General features: G+C 39.4%; 1 protein-coding gene and 1 non-coding gene across 7 annotated transcripts in view; one reads left to right on the top strand and one right to left on the bottom strand.

The window, feature by feature from the left end:
- The window catches only part of OXR1 (oxidation resistance 1), a 260,222-nt gene that overhangs the window by 28,659 nt on the left and 207,050 nt on the right, over window positions 1–24,513 (top strand). For all 6 annotated transcript variants that reach the window (XM_068182992.1, XM_068182984.1, XM_068182973.1 and 3 more), the window contains one exon: window positions 4,545–4,623. In XM_068182992.1, coding sequence (XP_068039093.1) covers window positions 4,545–4,623 — 79 coding nt within the window. Of the gene's footprint in view, window positions 1–4,544; window positions 4,624–24,513 lie in introns of those variants that run through there.
- On the bottom strand, window positions 21,928–22,010 carry TRNAL-CAG (transfer RNA leucine (anticodon CAG)). The gene has a single exon. It is a non-coding gene; the product is annotated as a tRNA-Leu (tRNA).

Raw genomic sequence — 24,513 nt, 5'->3', positions numbered from 1 at the left:
GCTCACCTGAACTTTCTCCAGTTTATCAGTGTCCTTCTTGCATCAAGGACAGGTTGCAGAACTGGATGCAGTATTTCAGGAAGGGTCTGATGACTTTTTAATAAAGCAGTATGATCCCTCCCCTCTGTCTGCTGGCCATGTTCCTGCTAATAAAGTCTGGAATGCTGTTTACCATCTCTCTGCCTGAACATGCTGCTGACTCATGCTCAATTTGCTGCCCTTCCAGCCAGGCAGTACCCAGCCTATGCCATTGCAAGAGTTTCTCCCTTCCTAAATACAGGGCTTTTTATCTGTCCTTGCTGAATTTAATGAGATCCCTGTCAGCTCATGGCTCTAGCCTGTCCAGCTCTCCCTGGGTGGCAGTCCTGTCCCAGTCTTAAGCTGCACCAAGGGAAATATAGGTTGGATATTAGGAAAAAGTTTATATGGAAAGAGTGATAAAGTTCTGGCATGGTCTGCCCAGGGAGGTGGTGGAATCACCATCCCTGGATGTGTTTAAAAAAAGACTGGATGTACACTTGGTGCCATGGTCTAGTGAGGTGTTAGGGCTGGGTTGGACTTGATGATCTTGAAGGTCTCTTCCAACCTAGCCATTCTGTGATTCTAAGCATATCTACTGGTCTCCTCTAATTTGAGGCCATCTGCAAACTGGATGGTTGTGCATTCCATTGCCTCCTCCAAGTCTTTGATAAAGATCCTATTATGTAATTCTGTATGAACATCCTTTGGCATATTTTTTGCTATAATAAAATTATTTCTTAACTGAAAATATTTTTATTTTTGATCCTTGTGCTCAGATTTGCATGGCTTTAAGCATTCAGTGTGAATCTCTGTAAATTATGCTTAAATATACCTGGTGCAAATGAAAAGGTTCACTGAGATTTTGTGCCAGTTTTAGTGGCCTCTTTAAGACATTTTAGAAATCAGTATTGCTGTAATGTCATAGCTTTCAGAATTTATCTCCAAGTAGATAAATGATATTTCACATCTGCTTCCCTGCAAAGTGACCATTCACAGGAAAGTGAGGGTGGTTTTCCAAGGCTGTTATGCCACTTCTCCCTGAGAACTGTACCTTCCACCAGAGAGGGAGTGGGTTCAGCTGAAAGGCAGCACTTGACACAGTTACCCTCAATAAGCCAGTGAAATGCTATAGGAAACATTTCTGTGCAAATCCAAAAACTTTCTGTGCAAAGGAAAAAAGTCCAAAGCTTGAATTAGTGTCTCATTTAATCATTTAATACATTGTGTTACTGTATCACTTTTTTTTTTTTTTTTTTTTTTTTTTTTTTTTTTTTTTTTTTTTTTTTCAAAAACAGCAGTTGTGCCTGGAGGAAAAGGAAATTGATGAGGCCAGCAAAGTTTCTGCTGAGATAGGTAGCAGTGCTGGGTTAATGGTTGAACTTGATCTAAAGGGTTTTTCCAACTTGAACAATTCGGTGATTCTGTATGCAACACCTTCCTCTTCCTACTTCTGCGCCAGTCACCTTCAGGAGAAGGGAACCTGCTTCAGCTGCTCATCAGTTTTATACCATCACCAGGACACCAATAGCGTGTCCTGTTCCGGAAACTTCAGTACCTTATGTCAATCCCTAATGCTTTTATTTATATCCAAAAAGAGACAGAAAGCATCAGAGCCCTTCAGTTAAAATTCCTGCAAACATAAAGGCAGTCCTGACTATTAATGGAAGATGCTTATGAATGGTGTTCTTTAGTGGAAATGGAAAAGATCATCAAATGACTGAATAAATTTGGCTTAAAATTTTCAGTGTCAAAGTCCCACTGATGCTTATGGGGTCATAAGCAACTGTGCCATTTTTAAATATGGGAGCTAGACTTCTAGGTCACAGCTTAAATATCTCTGAAAATTGGATTCTGGAGCTTGAACCATGTTATTTCTAAGTGAAATGGAATGCCTGACTCAGATCTCTTAGCACATTCACATTTAGTCACCATGTTGTATAATCAGCTGTCTGAATGGCTTGAGACTCTTAATACATGCACTGGGGCAGAGGCTGAGTTGCAATCCTTAATCTCATCCCTGTTTCATCTCTGAGCTGCATATCTGACAGTACAGGTATAGCTTCTGGTTAGCCTGACAATCACAAACTGGAGTGTGACTTCTCAGAACATGCTGGGAATGTGTATGCCCCAAAACCATTGATTTTCAGTTGGAGTGGACACTTGGCCTACTTAAAGCTTTCAGAAATTCCCAATCAAGACAAACAACTGGAAGCAGGTATTTGCTATGTTCTCAGTGTAGAGGGACTGGTGTTAGTAAGTGGCAGGGAGAATAATTGCATGGGAAGGAAAATGTACTTCAGGCTGATGATACTTGTGTTTCTTGCCCAGCTGCAAGGCTGTGATTCTGGAACAAGAAGGCATGGAAAGGAAGAAGGAGGTTCCCTTCAACTCATTGCAGCTGTGCAAGTTAAGGAGACACACTGAAACAAACAAACAAACAAACCCTACACAAACCAAAAAAGCAAATGCTTTAAGAGCAGCTGGTAAATTGAGACTAAAATGTCATTGCCTCAACCCATAATGAAATATAGTGCTGTGAAAATGCTGCTTCCTCATCTGGAAGTAACAAGCCATTTCACCTGGTGTCATTTTATCTGATCTGACATGGAGATGTGAAATCCCCCAGGGCATCTTACAAATTTAGAAGGGAGTTTGTCGACAAAATTTCTCCTGTCAGTCAGGATCATGTAATCACAGCTTCTTCCTGATGGACAAAACATTTGTATTTAGATATCACATTTACATTTAACAAATCAGCTAAACTAGGATAGAATGTCTGAATATGTAAGATATTTTTGCTTTAAACTGAACACTCAGAAGAAGTGCAGAAATGTTTCACTAGCATCAATATTATGCATTGTGAGGGCAGTGGGTGTGTGCAGTGGCAATCACAAGGGAGGTGAACCAGGCCTGGGAGCTGCTGCATTCTCGTGGGAAGGACCTGGTGGCAGAAGCTTCGGGCTGGAAGGGCTGGCACATGCCTGCACTTTCCAGGTGCTACTTAGGTAATGGTGGACTAGAGTGTGGTGAACAGGTGTTGCAAAAGCAGCTTGATTTGTGGAGCTGGGAGGATGCAGGGCATCCAGAGCACTGCCTGGGCTTCTCATCATGGCTGCTCTTCCCAGCTGGTGCAGCACTTTGAGTCTCCGCTTTCAGTTCTGCTGGGAGCTGCTTCTGGCTGCTCCTGGGAATGGCTGAATCCTGCTTTGGGAGGGTGAAGCTCCGGGGGAGCAGCAGTGTCAACCTTGCCACAGCTGTTAGCACAGCAGAGACACGCAGCATCTCTGCTCAGACTTACCTGCTGTAGTGTGGAGGGGATGCAGGGCTGGTCGCAGCCAGCAGGTCAGGGGAAGATTCTTGCCTTCTACTTGGTATTTGCAAGACTGACTGTGGAGTACTATGTCCAGTTTTGGGCTCCTCAGAACAAGAAGGATGTCAGCTTATGGAGACCAAATGAGCTGGCCAGGGGACTGTAGCAAATGGCATTCAACAGAAGGCTGAGAGAACTGAATCAACTCAGGGTCAGAAGAGCTGGCAAGAGACCACCTTAGTGCTGTCAACAAGTACCTGAGTGAAGGGTATAGGGGAGATAGAGCTAGATTTTTCTTGGAGGTATGTTAAGAGGCAGTAGACACATGATATATAAGAGTATATATGATATATGAGAGTATATGATAAGAGGCAGTAGACACAGGGTATAATATGCAAAAGTCTGGTTAAATTTAGGAAAAAATATTTTTACTGTGGTAGTGTTGAGATAAAAAAAACTGTTTTCCAGAAGAGGTTGTGAACATGTTCAAGACCCAAGTTGACACACCCCTGAGCAAAATTATCTAATTATACTGGCTTTGAGCTGAAGGTTGGACTAGGCACTTTCTCCTGACCTAATTATTCTAATATTCTGTAATCTCATACTTTATGTAAAAGTTGGAATTTATCTTTATAATAATAATAATAGTAATAGTAACAACAACAACAGTAATAATAATAATACCTGAGGTGTGTATTATGTAGACCCACACCAGGAAAATTCTGATTTATAATAATGTTTTCTTTCTGGAAAAATTACTAATTTACGATTTAATGTCATGCTCATTCAACAAATTGAGCATGAAAACACTGATAAGATATATATTTATATAGCTTTGTTCAGACTGGAGATTCAGAAAGATCTGTTTAGCTGCTTTAAAGGACATGCATTTCGCTTGGGTGCATGAATTTCACTGTAAGAAGCAAAGACTTTAGATGTTGCACTATCATATAGTATTATGCCTAATTCTTGTTGAGTAACTGCTCTAATAATGTCAGGTTTAAGCCCTACTAGTAGGATTTGGTCTTAGGTTTTTTTATCTTGTTTGTTAGCCTTTGCATACTTTTGCTAACCTTTTTATTTCTGTAAAATTACTAGGTATTCTCTGAAGTTTCCCTGGAAGATCTTTACTATGTGTACTTATTCTTCAGCATATTAAAATCAAGGTTCTGAGTTTCTTGATTTAAAAATACCTCTCTTTCTTCTCATCCAGGTCAATATAAGCAGCCTGTGCAGAACACTGTGTTCATAAATGTGAATCAAGCCCACACCATCATGTTTGGCACTAAGAGGTCAGTTTCCACCATTTTTGTTATGCTTTTCATCTCAAAAAACCAAAATAGCATGGCTGTTGTGACTAATCTTAAATTTTTGTATTTTCTAAAAATATTGTTATATAAAACATCAGCTAGATATGTTACTTTTTCTATTATAATGATTAGGTTTTCTTTGCTGTAAAGCTCTGATCTACTTTGTCAGGTACGTGGCATGCAGGCCAGATAGCCTAAATGGCAAATAGAATCCCTAAGGCAAGAATGCCAAATGTATAATGTGTAAGAATGCCACTACTAGTGCTGGAGGACATCCCTCCTACTTTCTAGTATGGCAAATAACACCAGGACAACAAAGAACAAGTGTAAGATAGGCTCTTTTCTGCAATTTTAGGGAGTCTGTACTGATATAAGGTAGTATCCCTCTGTTACTCTCTGTGATTTAATGTCGTACCCCAAATGTCTCCAAAAAACCAGCAGTTTTGAGTCCATGGAATCTACTTCCTCCATCTTTGATAAGCATCAGGTAATCTGTACCTGTCATCAGACAGTGTGCCCCTGCTTCCCCCCAGCTCCTGCAGCCACAGGAGCCCTCATGGCACCCTGGGGCACCCTGTCAGGTTATCAGCTACTGCACCTGTGGGTCTTCTGCAGGGGAGTGAGATTTCCCTGCATAACACAGATACTGCAGACCATTCCCCTCTTGTGAACTCCCTGATTTTTGTGCTTGTTGGCAGGCTTTTGGGTTTTTAATAGAAGCCAGTCAAAGCCTTCAGCACTTGTGCCCCAGCCTAGTGAACCATTTGCCCTGTGCACCAGCAGAGCTCCTTTAATGTGCTACCTGGAGAAACCTCACTCTTCTGAGTTGTGAAGAGAGAAGGCTGCCTTCCCCTTAAGAGGCACCTATGAAGTAGCATCTTGCATGTCTGCAGAAGTCAGAGGTGGCAAAGGATAAGAAAAGTCAGCTTGGTTTTCTGAAGCTCCTTGCTTGAGTTGCACAAGGCTTCGGTGTGAGCTGCAGCCCTGTTGGAGTCAGGGTGCTGCCAGGGGCTCCCCGATCTCCTGTGCTCCCTCTCACATGGCCAAGAATTCAGCAGGGGGTTTTGTGTCTGGCTGAAGTGAGATTGCCAGCCACTCCAGACTGCTACCTTGTATACAAGATGCATGTGCAATACATTTTAGGGTATCTTTGCAGTCAAGGGAAACTTTGTATTTTTAGATAAGGACAGAATCTGTTTTGTCGGTGTGATGACTTTGAGATAACTGCTGAAGAGGATACAGTAACAATTACAAACTTCCCATTTGAGGATTTCTGCTTTTAATTAGTTGTCTCTGCAGAATATTAACACTCAAGTAAATCCGAGACATTCTACCGAGTGAAATAATTTATCATATTACATTATATTTAAGCAACTTAGTTATTTTTGCCAATGTGTAGTTTAACCCCTTATGAACTCTTTATGGCCTGACCTAAACAATTTTTCCTTCCTAAGATCACCTGTTTATCTTTTCTTAGTGTTATATAGCAATGGCAAAATTAAGAATTGTGTTTGATTGGTAGGCTTGAAATTTTATTTTTTTTTATCTTTTTCCTCACAAATTTAATCTTGATTACTATGAAAATGCAAATTTCTCATAAAGAATATTACAGAAAATGTGAAATTCTTTTCCATATCTACAAACAAGGTTTTTTGAAAAAAGGTGCATTTGGGGAACAGAAGCTCTTTGTTTCTCTGCTGTACTGTGTTCTGCTGTGTCTCACTTAATGCAGACTATTCTGAATCACTTGCAATAAAAAAAGGGAGGGAAAGAGTCACAGTGGACCTCCATAACAGTAGCCCTCTATGCATAGACTGGGACATCACCTCAAGTGTTCTTGAGATTGGTACCATGTTTTAGTTAGGCAGTGATTGCGTACTTGTCAGATGTTTTGTTCTAACTATTGTAACATGTTTTGAATTTATTTTTCATAGAGAACTATTTACTGTGACCAAGAAAATCTTGAGGTTCTACTGATTATTTTTAAAGGCTGAAAACTCCTATAAATAAACTGCCTATGTGGAGAGTTTTTAAAATCTTGGTTTGATATATTGGTTCTTTTCCTAAAAAGAAATGCTGTATTAATTTGGAAAGCTAATGAAGAACAAATGTATTTTTCTGGAGGAAAGGATGACTTAAGGTATATTTTTTTGAAAAAAAAAAAGTTTTAAATAGTTCTAATAATACATTATTAATTATAATCTACATGAAACTTTTCATGCAATTGCATAACTTTGACTCATATATGGAGCTATCTCCTGTCACCAGATCTTTGGAAGTTATCAGGTGCATATATTATCTCAACTACTTTTTCATTGATAAATTTCTCTTAATTTTGCATATAAAGTTAATCTTTAGTGGATAATCCCTGTTGGATGGGCTGGTAAAAGTGACTCTTTAGCCAAAACAGCTTTGACAAACTTTGTATGTGAGACAGGTATTTCTCAGCTGCTTTATATGACTCTGTTTTTAATGTGAACTGACATAGCAAACAAAGAGGTGAATTCCTCTTAATTTCAGTTTAATTTCAGAGCTGATCCTATGATTTTAAGTGCTGAACGGTTGTGGTTTCTCTGTATTGTTCTTGTATTCTCCTCTCATCTGTTTCTCTATCATGCAAATTTTTCCCCAATTAATTTAATCTGCAATGAACACCAGCAGTGAAATAGCAGTGGTCAGTACATATACAATGAGTTCCTGTGTGTTGTATTATTCATGTTGTATACTTCTCTCCATCTTTCAAGAGCAATTGCTGATACCATTCTCCTCATGTGGAACACAGAAGTATTTAAATAACTTTAGGGAAGGGATTTTTACTTTTTGGGAACCATCTTTATGTATGGAAGATGCTCTGCAAAGGAAGGCTCCAAATCAGTGCATCCTCAGGATCTGCAAGGTCAGTCGGACTGTCTACCTAGCACTGTTATCGTGATGTTCAGGGGTATTCTTACCTGCAGTAATTTCTGTTCTACAGTTTGGAAACCTCATGTTGTATAGCTCATTTAAACTGTCCATGCAACTGGAGAGTATTTCTCCTGTTTGGCATGCTCAGTTTTCTTTTCCTTCTCTAGCCTAGATTGGAGTGCTTCAAAAGATAGCCTAAGTGGCAAATCCAGCCCTCAGAGCCAAGCCATTTTGTTGCTAAATGAGTTAAGCAGATTGAAGGAAGCGATTGTAAGAAGTACAAGGACATTTGCTTAAGTGTGTGTGTGATATTGCTCCGTTCCTGGAGCTGCGTGCATTTGGTCCCCTTGTTGAAGAGCCTTGTACATGGTATATGTTTTAGTTGGTTTTGTAGAGAATACCACTTTGGTCCTGTAAGTCCACTAGTCCTGAGGGTCCACTAGTACCTCTGGGTAGTTAGAAATTAGCTGTCTGTTTCCTGCACTAAGTGTTGTGCCTCCTTCTCCTCTGGTTTGAACCTCAGGAAAGTCCATAAAGCTAAGAGAGTGGCTCTTGTGTGATCTGCTGCCAGCACTTAGGCTGTTGAGGGCTTGTGTTACCAGGTTTAACTCAAACTATTTTGGAGAAAAAAAGAAAAAAAAAGGAAAAAAAAAAGAAAAACAAAGAAAAAAAAAAGAGGGAAGAACTCTGATTTCTAGGGACCCTGACTGCCCTGATATGAACTCAGCATTTCAACTGTACTCTTCTCTGTGGAAAGCATTTTATTTATAGGGTGTGATTCCAGCCTGAGGCACTGTGGCCAATGCAGCTGGTAGCTTCTGCTGGGTGCTGATGGTTGGTTTGGTGCTTTGTGATGGTTGGCCAGGTCTGTCTTGGCCAGTGGTCCAAGAGTTTCATAACACAGCATTTGTTTCTGGAGGCAAAGAGTTTTCTTTCCAAATTGCACTCCAATCAGCCATCCTGGAAAGCTGTAGTCAATTTTCTTAGGCCAGGTCTGTACGCAGAATTTGAGTCCTGTGATAAATAGAAAACAAACCTCTCTTCCTGTGTCTAATCATATTACTGTGTTTATAAACTTAGATAATAATTAAGCTGGACAAATAGTAGGATTGGTATAGGAGGATGATGAGATTTAGAAAGACAAATCAGCTTTTTAGTCAGTGACAATTACTGATTTTCTCATATCTGGTTTTGATTAGAAAGTTAAGGAAATAATGTTTATTTATGTTATAAACTACTGATATGAACAGACTGTAGTGTTTTTAAGGTTATTTTCAAGATAATATAAGCCTAATTTCTTCTTTTCTTATTGTTGCAGGGAGAGCATGTTTACACAGAGTTTCTGAATTTCATGGTTTTAATTGCATATTACTGTGTTTGTTCTGATACCCCTGCCAGGTTCTAAAGCATGGCCAATGGATGCCCACAAAGTCCTGTCCATTACTGAACACTAGGACCATATGCCATAGTTTTTTCTTTGAGATTTGTAAGTGTACAAAATTAATTATCTGGTTTGACCCTAATTCTGGTGGTCATCATCCCCTTTCTTTTGCTTTTTAATTGGAAGTGACAGTCCTTGAATGAAGCCATAACATACTTTTTGTCTTCTTCTCTGTTACAGAATTAATTTTTTTATTGATGAACTTTGTTATGCAAAGTAAAAAAGTACTGCAAAATAATATCTATTGACATGGACTCTTTCTAAGTTCACTACTGACTCCAAAATACGAACTTTTAATTTCTTGCACTGTTTCATTGCTTAGGGATCTGGAGGCTGACTAATGTAAAATGATAAGGCAGCTGTGACACTTGGATTTTATTCAACCAGAACAGACACAGTCTAGAATGCAGATGTACATGGGCAGCACAGTTACAGACACAGACAGGGGTACAGAGTGGGGAACAGGGCAGAACTTGACATTGTGTAAGCACTAGCCAAAACACTGATGTGTTTCCAACAGTTTTTAAATCACAAATTCAAAACACACCACCATATGGTCTGCTGTGAAGAAAATTAACTGCATCCCAGTCCAACCCAGTACAATGTAAAAACCCCAATCAGTGTTCATATGCTGAAGCTTAAGCTCCAATAGAATTATTGTATATCTAATAAAAGATAGAAAATACATATTTTTAGTTTAGCAATCCATCCAATAAAAAATTGACTTCCTACACATACAAATAAAGTCATATATATAAATAAATATATATAAAATAAAATATTTTATATATATTTTATATACTGAATATCTTACATGTTTTAAGAAATGAAAATATAAAATATATTTAAGTATGTTTAAACTTTTATAAATTGTTAATATGTTCTCAATTTCATTTTTACAGTATTCTATTTCACAATAAGGCTCTACTCTGCCTTACGTAGATCCTTTTAAAGGCATTTGCATGAGCTAACCAGATAACTTGGCATGTATATTTTGCTAAAGTCATCTCTATTTCTACACCAACTTCATGCTGTAGGTCTAATACTCAGAAGTATTTAATTATCCTAATTGTGTTTATTTGCTATATCTTGGAGTTTCTGTAGAAGTGTCTGATCATTGCCTGCAGATTATTTATTTATAGGATTACACTTGCACTTCAGCTATAACCTTTAATACTACAAGTTCCTTCTTCAAAAGGAAGAAGATTTCATAGGCTAGCACTTAAAAATACAAAAAGGACCAAACATCTTAGTGACAGGATTGTTTTTTGTTTGTTTCTTTTCTTTGCAGTGGAATGAAAGGTGTTTATTTGTTTCTCAGTTGATCTCAAACAATAAATGTGTGAGCAAAACTGCAGACACCTTTCTTGTTGTGGTTCCAGATACCTTATGCTTTAGAAGATTCAGGAGGCAGAGAATTTCTGAGCAAGACCTTAAGATATAGTGTGTGTGTTGGCTTTTTACTTTACAGGGGTGTGTTTCCTGTTACACCCTGTTCAAGTTCCTGCAGAAGGGCAAACTGCTGCATTTCCATAATCAGTAGAATTCTTCTGCTTCTATTCTAGAAGTCAGGATTTCACATGAATTTTCTAATAATGGTCTTTAGCAAGAGTATGCATCATGAGGAAAATGTTTTGTTTTTCTTTTTAAAAAGTGCATTTGGAGGAAAAATATGCCAAGATATAAACTGAAGGTCAGTCTTGCTGAATGATGAAGTCAGGTGAAGGTCCTCATGCCCCAATTCAGTCATTTCTTTAGACATGGGAAAGGATGAAGAAATTTCCCAGGCAAGGATGAACTTTTCCTCATGCTCAGATTTCATGCTGAGCTTGGGCCTCAGTGCCCTGCAGATATCTCCTGTTAATGGTATATATCTAGTCTCAGCAGAGCTGCTCCTGCTGGATTCTGGCTGCAAAAATAGCTTAGTAACATTTCTCTGATTTTTGGGAGATGAAGTCTGTAGATTAGAGAATTATTATTGCTGCTACATGTGAAACTTACTCTCAATTTGAAACCACTTTTGTTTAATTCCAACTTCAATGTGAAAAGCACACGTGACACTCAGCACCTAACAGAGCCAAGTGGCATCATCCAACCTCTGCTGCATTTTCATATGGAAGAATGGCTACACTGCTGGTCATGTATACATTTTCTCTCAGGGTTAGCTTGCCAGATACATCTCTGAAGCCTTCTGAAGCAGAACTGGAACCATATAATGAAAGCAGTTGCTGTGTCTTACAGACTTTTTCAGATGCTTCTGGCAATTACATGTATTTTCAGATATCTCCCTTTTTTTGGATGCTTTTTTAAATCCCTGCCCACAAGGACAAAAGTGTATCAGACTGAAAAGCTTTTCTCCCTGTTCTTTATTTCTTAACAAAAATCCCAATATCCTGATAAAAACCAGATCTCATTTCACAATGTGATATGTCTACATCCTGCTGGTATGTGTATAAAATCACCAGGTTAAATTTTCATCATGGTGAAAAATAGATATCTACACAAGTTCCATGCTTTGCTAATGGGATTTTTTTATGCTGCTCCCTGATACCTTTTTAAATGCTCATACTGGTGATGTATTTTATTATGGTGTTACAGAAGACACTTTGGTAAAGTGTATTCTGATTCTGTATTCAGCAACATGAATCAGTCCCAGGGAACGGGCCCAACTCACCCTCTGTGTCTGTGCTGTATTGCTGCAGGTAGTGGTCATGGGCTGTTGGATCCTTATTCATGTGGCCATAAATTGCCTGTTTTGCTGTCACTTTAAAGTAAATGAAGGAAAGCATCAGCACTGCTGGCTTTCTGGCAGGAAGCCTAAGAGCAACTTGGTATGCCTTGTGTACCTAACTAATGCCACTTAAATGGAAACTTTTAATTTAGTGCATGTCTGTGTGTACAGAGAAGAAATCAAAGGCATTTGGTAAAAAGAAAGTGTATCTGCTCCACAGACATTGAGGAGTAATTTGGTGGGAGCATTACATGGCTTTCAATTAACTGGAAAATATTTTCTTAAATATTATCAAAAAGGACAAAAAATCAGTCTGAAGGGAAGACTATAACATTATTCTGTAAATCTAACACATTTGCCCCATACTTGTTGTAATATGTCATGGTAGTACAAGTTAAAGGAGTAGAGGTTGTAAAACTAGTATGACATGCAGGATTTTATTAAGCTCCCTAATTGCAATTATGAGAAGAACACTGGAAACTGGTTTGCCTGGAGCCAGTATTTTTGATTCGTCCTTTCTGTAGCAGATTCTAATCTTGCAAACATCCAAAAATTCATTAATACAAGTAAAATTTTCATAGCAAATATTTTATAACTAGGTAGCCATATTAAAATTCAAGCTGTTGAAATTGAACTTATCACATGGGAATTTTTAGCCCTATTTCCTCATTCTCACAGTTACAGGGAAAAAAGTGCACTCAGTTCTCTTCAGACTGTCTAGAGGGATTGCTCTTTATGAAAAAGAGAAGGTCTAAGGAGCAGAGATAATTCATTTACCCCTAGATATGGTCCATGATTTATTTTGGATAACGTTTAGAATATAATTTATTCTTCTATCTGCATTACAGCAAAGCTCAAAGCAGGCACCCCTTTTTTTTTTGTACAGGGCTCGTTACATCATATTGTATTTGCCTTAATCCCTATAATCTTTTTAAGGCCTTAATACAGAGCTCTTTCCACCCTTTTATCCATCTTTCAACCAAGGTAGAAACCTGCTTTATTGCTCAATAAATGTTTTTTTCCAGAAGAAATGGAGTTTTCTCAACACCTAGTCCAAAACTCTGCAACAAACTCTATGAGGAGCTAGGGATGACCACACTGTCTTAAATTTTGTTTGATCTTCCATCTCTAATGTAACTATGAGTTATTCTTTGCATTAAATAACAACAGTGAAAGAACAACACTTAAGCCTTGTCATGGTGAACCCTTTTGTTCCCCTGTATGACATCTTAGTTTAAATGAATGTTCTTCTGTGAACTGTACATGATGGAAGATGGAAGCTTTCCCCATTCCCAAAGCCCCATTTTTTTGTTTGTTTCTTAACATGGACAAGGTTATTTTCTGAATGCAGAATTCTACGTCTGATTTTCTAATATCACAGAGATGTGATGGGATGACTTCTGTGACTGGAGTGTTGGAATGGAAGGATACATGCTCTGTAGGAAGCACAGGAAGGGAAGATGAAGAGGGATATCACCCTTTATATCAATGACCAGCTGTACATGGAGCTCTGGAATGGATGAAGAGCCGACCAATGGCTTAGGGGTCAGGAATAAAGGGAGGGCAGGGACAGGTGACATTATAGGGTCTGCTACAGACCACCCAACCAGGAAAACCAAGTGGATGAGGCCCTCTGCAGATAGAGAGGAGCAGCGTCATATTCTTACAAGCCCTGGCTCTCATGGGTGGCCTCCACCACCCTGATATCTGTTGAATGGAGAACTTAGCAGGGCATAAACAATTTAGGAGGTTCCTGGAAAGCACTCATGGTAACTTCCTTCTCCAAGGGATAGAGTAGCCAGCAAGGAGAGGTGTTATGCTGGACCTTGTTCTCACCACACAAGCGAGGCTTGAGGGGAATGTGGAGCCCAAGGGCAGCCTTGTCTCCAGTGACCATGAAATGGTGGAGTTCCACACCCTTTAGGGCAGCGGGGAGAGCACATAGCAATCTCACTGCCATGGACTTCAGGAAAGCAGACCTTGTCCCTCTTGAAGTACTCCTCTTGGTAGAGTACTGTAGCTAAAGACTCGTAGGGAAGAGGAAGTAAAGAAAACTGGTTAATATTCAAAGATCACCTTCAAACCCAGAAGAGATGCATCCCAACAAGCAGGAAATCAGACAAAAATGTTTGGAGGCCTGTGTGGATGAGCAAGAAGCTTCTGGGTAAAATGAAACACAGAAAAGAGTGTGGAAGCCAGGACATATGTCATAGGAGGTATACAGAGAAATTGTCTGGGCAATCAGGGGTCAAGTGTGGAAAACTAAAACCCTGATGGAATCAAATCTAGTCAGGAACATCAAGGGCAACAAGAAAAGTTTCCATAGGAACATCAGACTAGGGAAATTGTGGGCCCTCTCCAGAAGGAAATGGGAGACCTTGGTACCTGCGGTATGGAGAAGGTTGAGGTATCCAATGCCTCTTTGCCTCAGTATTCACCAACAAGTGCCAAAGTTGCAGAAAGCAAAGGCAGGAACCAGGAGAATGAAGAACCACAAGCTGAAGGAGATCAGGTTCAAGACTAAGGAACATGAAGATGCACAAGTCCATGCAACTTGATGAGATGCATCCATAGGTCCTGAGGGAGTTCTCAGAGAAGTTTCTAAGCCACTCTCCTTAATACTTGAGAAGTCATGGCATTCTGGTGAAGTTCCCACTGACTGGAAAGGGGGAAACATAACCCCTGGTTTTAAAAAGGAAAAAAAAATGGAGACCTGAGGAACTACAGGCCAGTCTGTCTCACCTCTGTGCCTGGCAAGATCATGGAGCAGATTCTCCTAGAAACTGTGCCAAGACATATGCAAAATAAGGATGTGGTTGGGGACAGATGACACAGTTTCACTAAGAGCAAATCATGCCTGAAAAATTTGGTGGCCTTCTATGATGGGGTTACAGTGTTGGAGGATAAGGGAAGAGCAATGGATGTAATCTACCAGGACTTGTGCAAAGCATTTGACACTGTCCCACATGACATCCTTTGTCTCTAATGTGGAGAGACATGGATTTGATGGATGCACCACTCGGTGGATAAGGAACTGGCTGGTTGGTTAAACTCAAAGATTTGCTGTCGAGGGCTCAATATCTGTGTGCAGAACACTTGTGTGACAAGTGACATTTTGCAGGGGTCAGTATTAGACTGCTGCTGCTTAACAGCTTTGAGGACATGGGCAGGGGGATTGAACCTAGCCGGCACCCTTGACAAGTTTGGCAATGACACCAAGCTGTGTGGTGTGGTTGACATACTGGAGGGAAGGGATGCCATCCAGAGGGACATGGACAAGCTTAAGAAGTGGGCCCATTCATACCTCATGAAGCTCAACCAGACCAAGTACAAGGTCCTGCACAATAGTTGGGGCATCTTCCTGGGCAGAGAATGGATTGAGAGCAGCCCTGAGGAAAAGGACTTGGGGAGGTTGGTGAATCAATAGCTTAGGATGTGCTGACAACGTGTATTCGCAGCCCAGAAAGCCAAATGTGTCCTGAGCTGCATTAAAAGCAGTGTGGGCAGCAGGGCAATGGAGGGGGTTCTGCTTCTCGGCTCTGCTCTCGCGAGATCCCATCTGGAATGCTGTGTCCAGCCCTGGGGTCTCCAACACAAGAAGGAAATGAACCTGTTGGAACAAGTCCACAGAAGAGAAGCAAAGATGGTCAGAAGGCTGGAACACTTCTTCTGTGAAGTCAGGCTGAGAGAACTGGGGGCTGTTCCGCCTGGAAAAGAGAAGGCTTCAGGAAGACCTCATAGCGCCTTTCAGCACCTAAAGAGGGGTTATGGAAGGGATAGAGAAGGACTTTTTACAAGGACATATGATGGTAGAACAAGGGGTAATGTATTTAAACACAGGGGGTAGGTTTAGATTAGATATAAGGAAGAAATCCGTTACTGTGAAGAGGTTGAAACCATGGACCAGGTTGCCCAGAGAAGTTGTGGGTGCTTGGAAGTGTTCAAGGCCAGGCTGAATGGAACTTTGAGGCACTCTGGTCTAGAAGGAAATGTCCCTGCCCATAGCAGAGTTATTTGAACTAGATGACTGTTCCAACCCAAACCTTTCTATAATTCTATTCTAATATATTTCTCTATTTCTGTTGCTGTTATGAAAATGTGGGTCTGAAGACTGAAATATGTAAAGCTTCCTTCTTAGCCTGTATACTTCTTTCAAATGTATATAGTAGATGGGGAGCCTCCTGGCTAGGGGAGAAATAAATGCAACAGATGCGCAGTAAGAGCAAAAAAGCTATGAGAGTAGTTCCAAGAATTAAAGATGGCATTAAAAGGTTATTTACCTTGTGGCAAATAATTGGATTTTGTCTGACTTTTATTACTGTGAGAGATGAGAAATATTTTGGCATTTATTATGATAAGCAAGTTGCAAACAAATGATCTTGTTTCTCTGGGTATTATGGAGCAATGCTAGATGCCTCCACAGCTCATGACAAAGACAGGAAGCCTTATTAACAACATAAAGAAAATCCAGAAATCAGAAAAATTATGTATCTTAGACTATTCCAATTAAAGTAATGAATTCCAAATCCCAGGTTTTTTAATGGGAAGGTGGTTAAACACTGAAAGAGTTTGTCACAAGATTGTTTGGTCTCTGTCCTGTCACACAATCAAAACTGGCTGTGGCCCTGAGCAATCTGCTGCAGCTGAGCAGGCTCTGAGTGGAGAGGATCCCAAGAAGCTCCACCAACCCCAGTGACCTTCTTGCAGGGTCCTTCTTGCAGAAATACCTCTAAAATAAGAAACCTCTGAGTCCCAAATTTCTGGAAGCAATGAAGCTTTGTCCTACTGTTTGTCCTGCTGATTAGCACTGCCTGTATTGATTTCTGTCTCAGGGCTGGTCTTGGCCACTATCCCAGAGGATGCTGAGCTGGGCTGACCATTGGTCTGATCCAGCATGGATGTCCTTGCATGTCTTAAGAGGATATTGGGCTAGACTGCAGATAAGGAGTAAGTCTAACTATGGAGGACAGATTATTTAGGAGAAGAGTAACTGCAGCTACACTTGTGATCCAGGCAGGGCAGCCCAGGAAGAGTCCCGACAATGAGATTTTGCATGAAGTTTTGTTTTCTTACCAGTTCTATGATATAAGGCTGGGGGCCCTTCTCTCTGAGGAGACATTGAAGATTCTGTGTGCTTTGGTAAGGAGTCTTTTTATCTATGCAGCAGCAATAAGGAACATCCAACTAATGCTGTGCTGGGGAGAGTGGGAGCTGCCAGAGCCTAGCCTAGCACTGGCACTAGCACTGAAGGAACAGGAAAATAAGTTATTTCCAGTTAAACCTGAGTGTGACATTACCACTCTGAGATAAGGGTTACTATTTCTAGCAGCAAACTAGTGGTTTGGCTGACAGCAAAAAGACAGCATTACCTTTGAAAGGGGAATGTGGCTTTTGCAAATGGAGCAAGACTGGCTTAAGGACAGGCAAGCCTAGAAAAAAACACTGTTTTATCCAATAATTTTTATGAAGAGCACTAGCAGTAGAAAGAATAACAAGCTGCCCCATATTCTGACTGTGCCTGTCTGTAGGAGATCCAGATGCAAGCATGGCTTGTGACAGGTAGCTTTTTTGCGTCTGCTGTCACAAGGGTCTCTATGCTATCAGAAGCAGCTCTGTGTTCCTTTCACTTTCCAGGTTTGTGTGTTTCCTCATGTCAAAACTGCCCTTTGGATCTGCCCCTCTACAGTATGAGTTATGCCAGTAGAGATCCAGGATGCTTGTACTGAGAGATGAGCTGCTGCACACATCATCTTTAATATAATGATTGATTTGCATTGTCTGAATTGGTTCCAGTTCATAAAGCTGACATTTAATTAACATCAGAGTTAACCATCAAGTTAACCAGTCCAGTTTTCATGTTTTAACAATTGCAAACAGCATGGAACCCCAGGTAGATTCCTTTCAAGGTAGATTCATTAGGGTGAAAAAAAAAAGATCATTAGTGACTGGTAATGGATTGTTTCTCAGTAAGAGAAATGCTAATTCAGACATGCTTTGAACTGTCAATGTAAGCTTGCTTCAATGACAAAGGGAGCAGGTGAGCTGTGGTATCCTGATTATTCTTTTTACTTTTTAAAAAAAAAAATCTTTGAAAACCAGAAAGTGTTGGAAATATACTGTCCTATCCACTAATGAGCAGTAGAAGTAATGAGACATCTCAAAACTCCCTCAGTGTCCACATATTTAGCATATACTTGTGTGAACTTCATCTAAGTCTTTTCAAAGTGATGTATGGCTTTGTTGTCAGGAGAGAAATACTGGAAGTAGTTTCCATCTCTTTCAGTCATTCAGTGACTCATGCTGAGTGGCAAGATCAGATCAGGTCTGGGTGTCTATTATGCTTTGTGATGAGCATATGAGATGGTCTCTTCTGTGCTGTATTCCCCCCTAGTCCATGGGCAACATTCATAAAACAAGGATGAGGAAAGTTTGCTGATAACCACTTGTTTGCAAGAAAAAAAGAAATATCTGAAGGAATAAGTTCTATGTGGAAATATCGTCACACGTAGGATGGTGCAGTAGTGGCAATGGTGGAGTCCCAGCTTGCCCGTAAAATTATCTATTTCCCTGAAACCCCTTCAAGGGGATTTCACACAGAGTGTGGGGTCTGCTTCTCTTCTTTCCTCTTCTGGTCAATAAGGGCTCTGCTCACATGTACAGCTCTGGCTGGAGCTGCAAGAGAATCCTTATTCCTTATTAATTTAAAGGTTGTATTTAATAGAGGCTTCCTTAAAGCAAACTGGCCTTTGGTAAAGCACAACAGCTTTCTGTGGCTTTTACCTCCTGTTTACATTGGCACCCTGAAATAAATTTGTTTGAAAAAGTGTATAGTCCTTTTCTTAAAAAAAAAAAAAAAAAAAAAAAAAAAAAAAAAAAAAAAAAAGAGAGAGAGAGAGAAAGAGAAAGAAAAAAGAAAAAAGAAAATATTTGCCATTCTCTGTATCTTATTTACCAGAAGCATTGCCTTGTGACCATGCCAAACAGAGAAAAAAATTCTGAGCTCTTCATTTTTCTCTACTTCTCACCTTGTGATATTTTCTCACAGGAAATATTCACAGCAGATGCAAATGTTGAGAGTTTGGTCTCAATCCTTGTGACTAGCAATGGATAAGATAAATGCAATTTCTATCTCAGAAAAAGCTGATCATGTGCTTCCTTTAATAATGAAAGTTGTTTAAGTCTGAAGATCTTGTCTAGCTAATATGATTATTTTAGTTTTAAATTGACTACAGAGCTGAACATATTCATGTGAAGAGCCTCACTAAACAGCCTGTATATGCGTGCAGATATCAGCATGTGATTATGAAATGCCAAGCATAAATGCTGATAATCAGGTTTTTTTTTTTAAATGATTGTTTTCTTCCCCTCAAATACATCTCTAGATTCTGTCTAGTCCATCTTGTGAAAGTTTCTGAAAGCAAATTTATAGGAAGAGACTTGCATCCACAGAATTAATTTCTGTCAGTTCTGTAAGTTTCCATGTGTTTTGCTGAAATTTGGTGCATATTTGTAAAAGTGGATGTTTCATACATAACATTAATGAAGGGTTTGACAGATTTTTTTGTTCTGTTCAGGCTTTTAATTCAGGAAAAATGATCTGCTTAAGAAAAGGAATTGAACTTTATACAGATTTTCTTATGAAGTCTTATGGTCTCTGTTTATGATAGCCTAGGATTTAACCCTGCCTCTCCCTCTCCCTATAGTTTTGTTCACTCTTACAGTCGGTATTTATGGAAGAGTTAGCTTGGAAGAATATTATGTTTTATTATTTATTTTTATTTTGGATATTGACAACCCAAATTAAATCTTATCTGCATATATAATTTACCTATTACAATGTGTTACTAGAAGGGAAATGCTGTTAACTACAAACTATGAAGAGTTTGAGGCTGCAGAGTTTTTATCCTGTGGCTCTGTACATCTGTTGCTATTTTACAGAAGGTTTACATCATGGGATGAATCCTAGGACCACTGAAGTAACTTGTGAACTGCCACTGGAACTGGGGCTTTTCTTATCTTGAATGGTGGCCCGGGCCCTTTGTAGTTCTATCTCTCTCTCTGCCCCCCCATGCAAGTCTCTCAGTGGGGATTAAAGCAGGGCCAGGAAGGGATTGTAGAAAAAAGCTACAGTCCTGAATAGGTATTTGAATGCGTAATTATTTAATGGTCTCCTCATTTGTAGGTTTCTAGGATGCTTAAACCATCTTATACTGTAGGTACACCTGGGCTAATTTATATGAACTCAATATTCATATTATAATTGAAATGAAGCTAAGGAGGTTCAAGACCTCAAAGTTGCTGTTTATCTTCTGACATATAATTATTTAATTATTTATATGTATATCTATATATATATCTAGCTCAGTTATATTTTTTTCTTCAAACTTTAGGACGAGTCTCTTAGTTTAGATCAAATTACTTCTAATAATATTGATCTGATACCTCTATAAGGAGGATAATATACTAATATTGTAAATTGTGTTGGTGGGACTTGATGATTTTGATTTCAGGTTTTGTCCAAAATGGGTCCCACAGGAAGACCAGCGAGCTCAGTGTCCCACAACTCCAGAGTTCAGAGTTACTGCTTTAGGTGGCTGCCTGTTGATTTTGTTGTGTTTGGCAGATCCAGACACATTAGACTTGCTGTGTGTTTACAGCAGGCAAATGTGCTGCTTCCATAATTCCAATACTGGTGGAATTGCTGTCAGGAATGTGGAATTAACCACTTTTAACAGTTCATGAGATGAAAGCACCCCTGTATATATTGGCAGCCTGTAGTGCTGCTTGCCTTGTAAAAATGGATGAAGACCACCCCTTGGGTTAAGTCCTGGAGAAAAAGAGATATATATCTTCTGTACATAAGTGGGGTAGAGAAATATTTTGTGCAGGTAAGCACACTACTCAAGGATTGCTTAGTAGTATTTGCAGAGGGATGGAATTACTTACCTTTGTCAGAGTTTGTGTTATTATCTCATAATTAAAAAACTTCCTCCGTTTGTTTCTCCCACTGGGATAATTCATTGATTCACCTACTTTAGCTGCTCATTTATAATGATCTAATGTTATGTATTTTCAGAGGTCATTATTATATGTCTGCTGAGTGTTTACAGTGCTGGATATTTAACATTAACTAGAAAATCCTAGTCTTCTACTTCATTCATAGGGAGAATGTTCTTGTGACTATTTTTTGTGGTCTTGTTTCCCAGAAATACTTTGTATTCTAGAATTTCACCTAACGTGTATTTAGTTCTAAATATATAGCATGAAAATTTAATTAATTTATTGATTCATAGCTGCTTTTGAGAGGTTTTTAAATTTTAAAAAATCAAGAACACAAAGCAACATCCAGAGTATTTTGGAGAGCAGTTTAAAGGTAAGGAAAAAGCATCTAGTGTTGAGCTGGAAGTTGTAGTTTTAGAAAACATCTAGAGCCAAAATAACTGCTCACCTCTGGCAAAAGAGGGAGAGAGGGAGGTTTTGCTTTCTCCTTTTTGTGCTCTCTTTTGCTCACTCCCCTTCTCCTGCCGCTTAAGCAAGTGCCAGAACCCTGCTGGTGATTGCCTGGCAGGTGGGTGCCACTCCCTAAAGGAGCAGAAGCCCATCTTGGGGCAGTGACATTTGTCACTGCACAGGTGAGGTGCCTGGCCTGGCATCCAGTGTCAGAGCCAGTGCAGGGAAGGTGGAGGAGGGCTGCAGCAGCCGTCCTGGTGCAGAGCAAGCAAAACCCCACCAGAGTTTGGGGGTTGCACTATGACGTGCTCCCTGCTTTAGGCTGAAACAACTAGATTTTCCATTTTAAGACACCATTTTAAAATAGAATAGAACAGAACAGAATAGAAAGTTCAGTTGGCAGGGACTTGCAGTGATCATCAGCTGCCTGACCAATTCAGGGCTGACCAAATGTTAAAGTTTTTAAGTGGATGGCCCAAAAGCCTATAAAACATTGACAAGCTAGAGGCGTTGACCACCTCACTGGAAGCCTGTTCCAGTTTTTTATCACCTTCTCAGTAAAGAAATGCTTCTTAGTATCCTGCCTGAATCTCTCCTGACACAGCTTTGAACCATTCCCACATGTCCTGTCACTGGATACCAGGACCATGAGAGTAGGACCTCCTATTTTCCTCCTCAGGAAGCTAAGGAGAGGGATGAAGTCTTTCCTCAACCTCTCTTTTTCTAAAGCAGACAAAGCCAAAATCCTCCAAAACGAAGTTGTCAGAAGTGGGATTCGAACCCACGCCTCCAGGGGAGACTGCGACCTGAACGCAGCGCCTTAGACCGCTCGGCCATCCTGACCCACGCGGGGGTGCTGCTATGGCTGGTCACTGTCTATTTGTAGATATTTTTAGTGATGCAATATTGGTTTTCTACACACGGGGGGTGCTAAAAAAATATTCCAAACGAGGGCGTATTTTGTGTTGACTCTCTGGTAGCCATAATAACTGATGTTTATTTATACACGCAGCTGTTGCATTCTGTGAGTGAGTGTTAGTGTGTGGAGAAGGAAACAGGTACTTTGGCATGTTTATTACATATGCCATGAAGCAGACATTTGAAGCTGTACAGAAATTAATAAAAATGTGGTATGCAGTATAGTTCACAAGGACATTGCTTAAGGCTGATTTGTTTCCTGCAATGCCTACGAAGATCACCCTGGGATATGTACAAGTTATTAAAGGTAAAAGTTCTCTGATATTTGAAAGGGGACTGTGACACTGAATAAAATTGTATGTCTCCTTGCTGAAGGGTTTTTTCAAAGAAATTCGTGTGCTTGAAAGCTGAATCCAGGAATTCCTAAATATACAAATTTGATCAGGATTTGGAAGTAAAAGTAAATGTGAAAGACAAGAGGTGTGCTTGTTTGGAAGCATCAGGTTAAAGTGCAGTGTCTTTGTTTGGAATATAAACTTACTAGAGAAAAACAAAAATTGAAATGGGACAACCAGAAAAATGGCAAATAAAATATTTTAATTTTAAATATAAATTAATAATATAATTTATATTAATAATACAATTAAATTGCCTTATAAGGTTCTAAGGAATTATTGAATAATTTAATATAAATTATTTAATTTATATATTAATTTATTTATAAAGTAATAAATATATTTATTATAGATAAAATATATAAGAATTGTAATATAAATAAAATTTAATATATGAAATTATAAAAACTTTAAAAGTTTATATAAATTATATATTTATTATTTATATATTAAATTATATAATCATTCCTTAGAACCTTAAAAAGCAATATTTTCCAATGACAAAATAAGGCAACTGTCTCTACTAGATTGGCCAAAAATTGGTACTGTTTTTATTTGATACTGTTGCTTCTGTACAGAGAAACTAATTCTTCTGGCTCCAGTTTGTCAATATTTTTCTCTCTGGGGAGCCCAAAGTGCTGGGCCCAATACTTTGGTGCCATCTCATGGGAACTGAGTTGAGGGAAATAATGACTTGTCTTGACCTACTGGCCATGTCCTTCCTTGGCGACACACAAGAGTTGACTGCACAAGGCTCTCTCTCGTCCTGATTTCAGAGTCAGTCCTATCTTCAAAGCTGACTTTGCTTTGAGCAAGACTTTAGAGCAGGCAAGTGCTAAAAGTCCCCTCAAACCTAAACTCTTTTGGGATTCTACAACTTTGTACCATAATTTTGAACAATTTTATGTAACAATGCTTGTGAATTGAGAGTATTAATGCTGTATCTTGGATATACTGTAATGTATCCTGAACCTCTACACTTTTATCCTTGCACTCATTCTAGGGCAACAAGCAGTCTTGTCTGAGGCCTAGCAGAATGAAAAGATGAGCCTGTGTAACCAATATTCTTGTAACATACTGGAAATGTTATGCTTCTTGTTATGTTAGGAGTCAGGATTTATGCTGTAATTTATGCTGCACTTCAGTAGTCTGGGTTCACTTACTGGAAGATGAAATTTTCTCATATTTAGAATTAGTAATATATTTAAATTCTATAGAAACAGGGCCTTGGAAAGGTGACAAAACTTGTTTATATCTGCTGAAATAAAAATCTTAGCCAATGTGGTGCACTTTGTTTGATTGGGTGGTTGTTTTTCTCCAAACATAACTGGTGGACTGAGCAGAAGTAGACTTTTTCCAGCTTTGGTATGTAGCAAGATGGGCAGAGTGCAATAAGCAGAAATAGAGATGGCAGAAGTTTGACCATCAAAGTCTACTCATAATGTAGTAACTCCAGAACGAGCAGCAGTTGCAGCCTACACTCTTTCTGCTGTCAGCACAGAGCTTTCTGGGTCTTTAGCCAGCAGCTTCAAAACCTTGTGTTCCCTACTTCAAGACATATTGATGATACAAAGCTGACTGAATGTGTCTTGAATTGCTGGGAAATTAACTAAATAGGTCTTAATTTAAATCAAGTCTCAGTCATAAAGATAACATTAGCCATTGGCTTCTAGACTGGTAGATCACACAGGAAAGCAGAACTAAGTGCATACCGAACATACAGTGACCTTGGTGAAGAATCTGCTCAAGCCTACTCCTGGGCAGCTCTCCCTTAACAGTGGGCATTTTTTGGCTCAGAACTTCATTAACTACAGAGCTAATGATCTGTAGCATTAGCTCTGTTCCCTAAAAATCTGCAGATGTGGCTGACTTGCTGGTTAAAATGTAGTGGAACTTGGTATGCAGTTGCCATACTGACTGAATCGAGCTCTAGTAAGTGAACTGAAAACCTCAGTAAAAAGGTCGTATTTAAAAAGATGTACGTATTCCCCAAACCCTTTGGCACAGACTTATGTAGCTGCCTGTCCATCACA

Source organism: Anomalospiza imberbis, chromosome 1 (assembly GCF_031753505.1).
Source record: "Anomalospiza imberbis isolate Cuckoo-Finch-1a 21T00152 chromosome 1, ASM3175350v1, whole genome shotgun sequence".
NCBI lineage: Eukaryota > Metazoa > Chordata > Aves > Passeriformes > Viduidae > Anomalospiza > Anomalospiza imberbis.
This window is presented reverse-complemented; position numbering and strand designations above follow the sequence as displayed.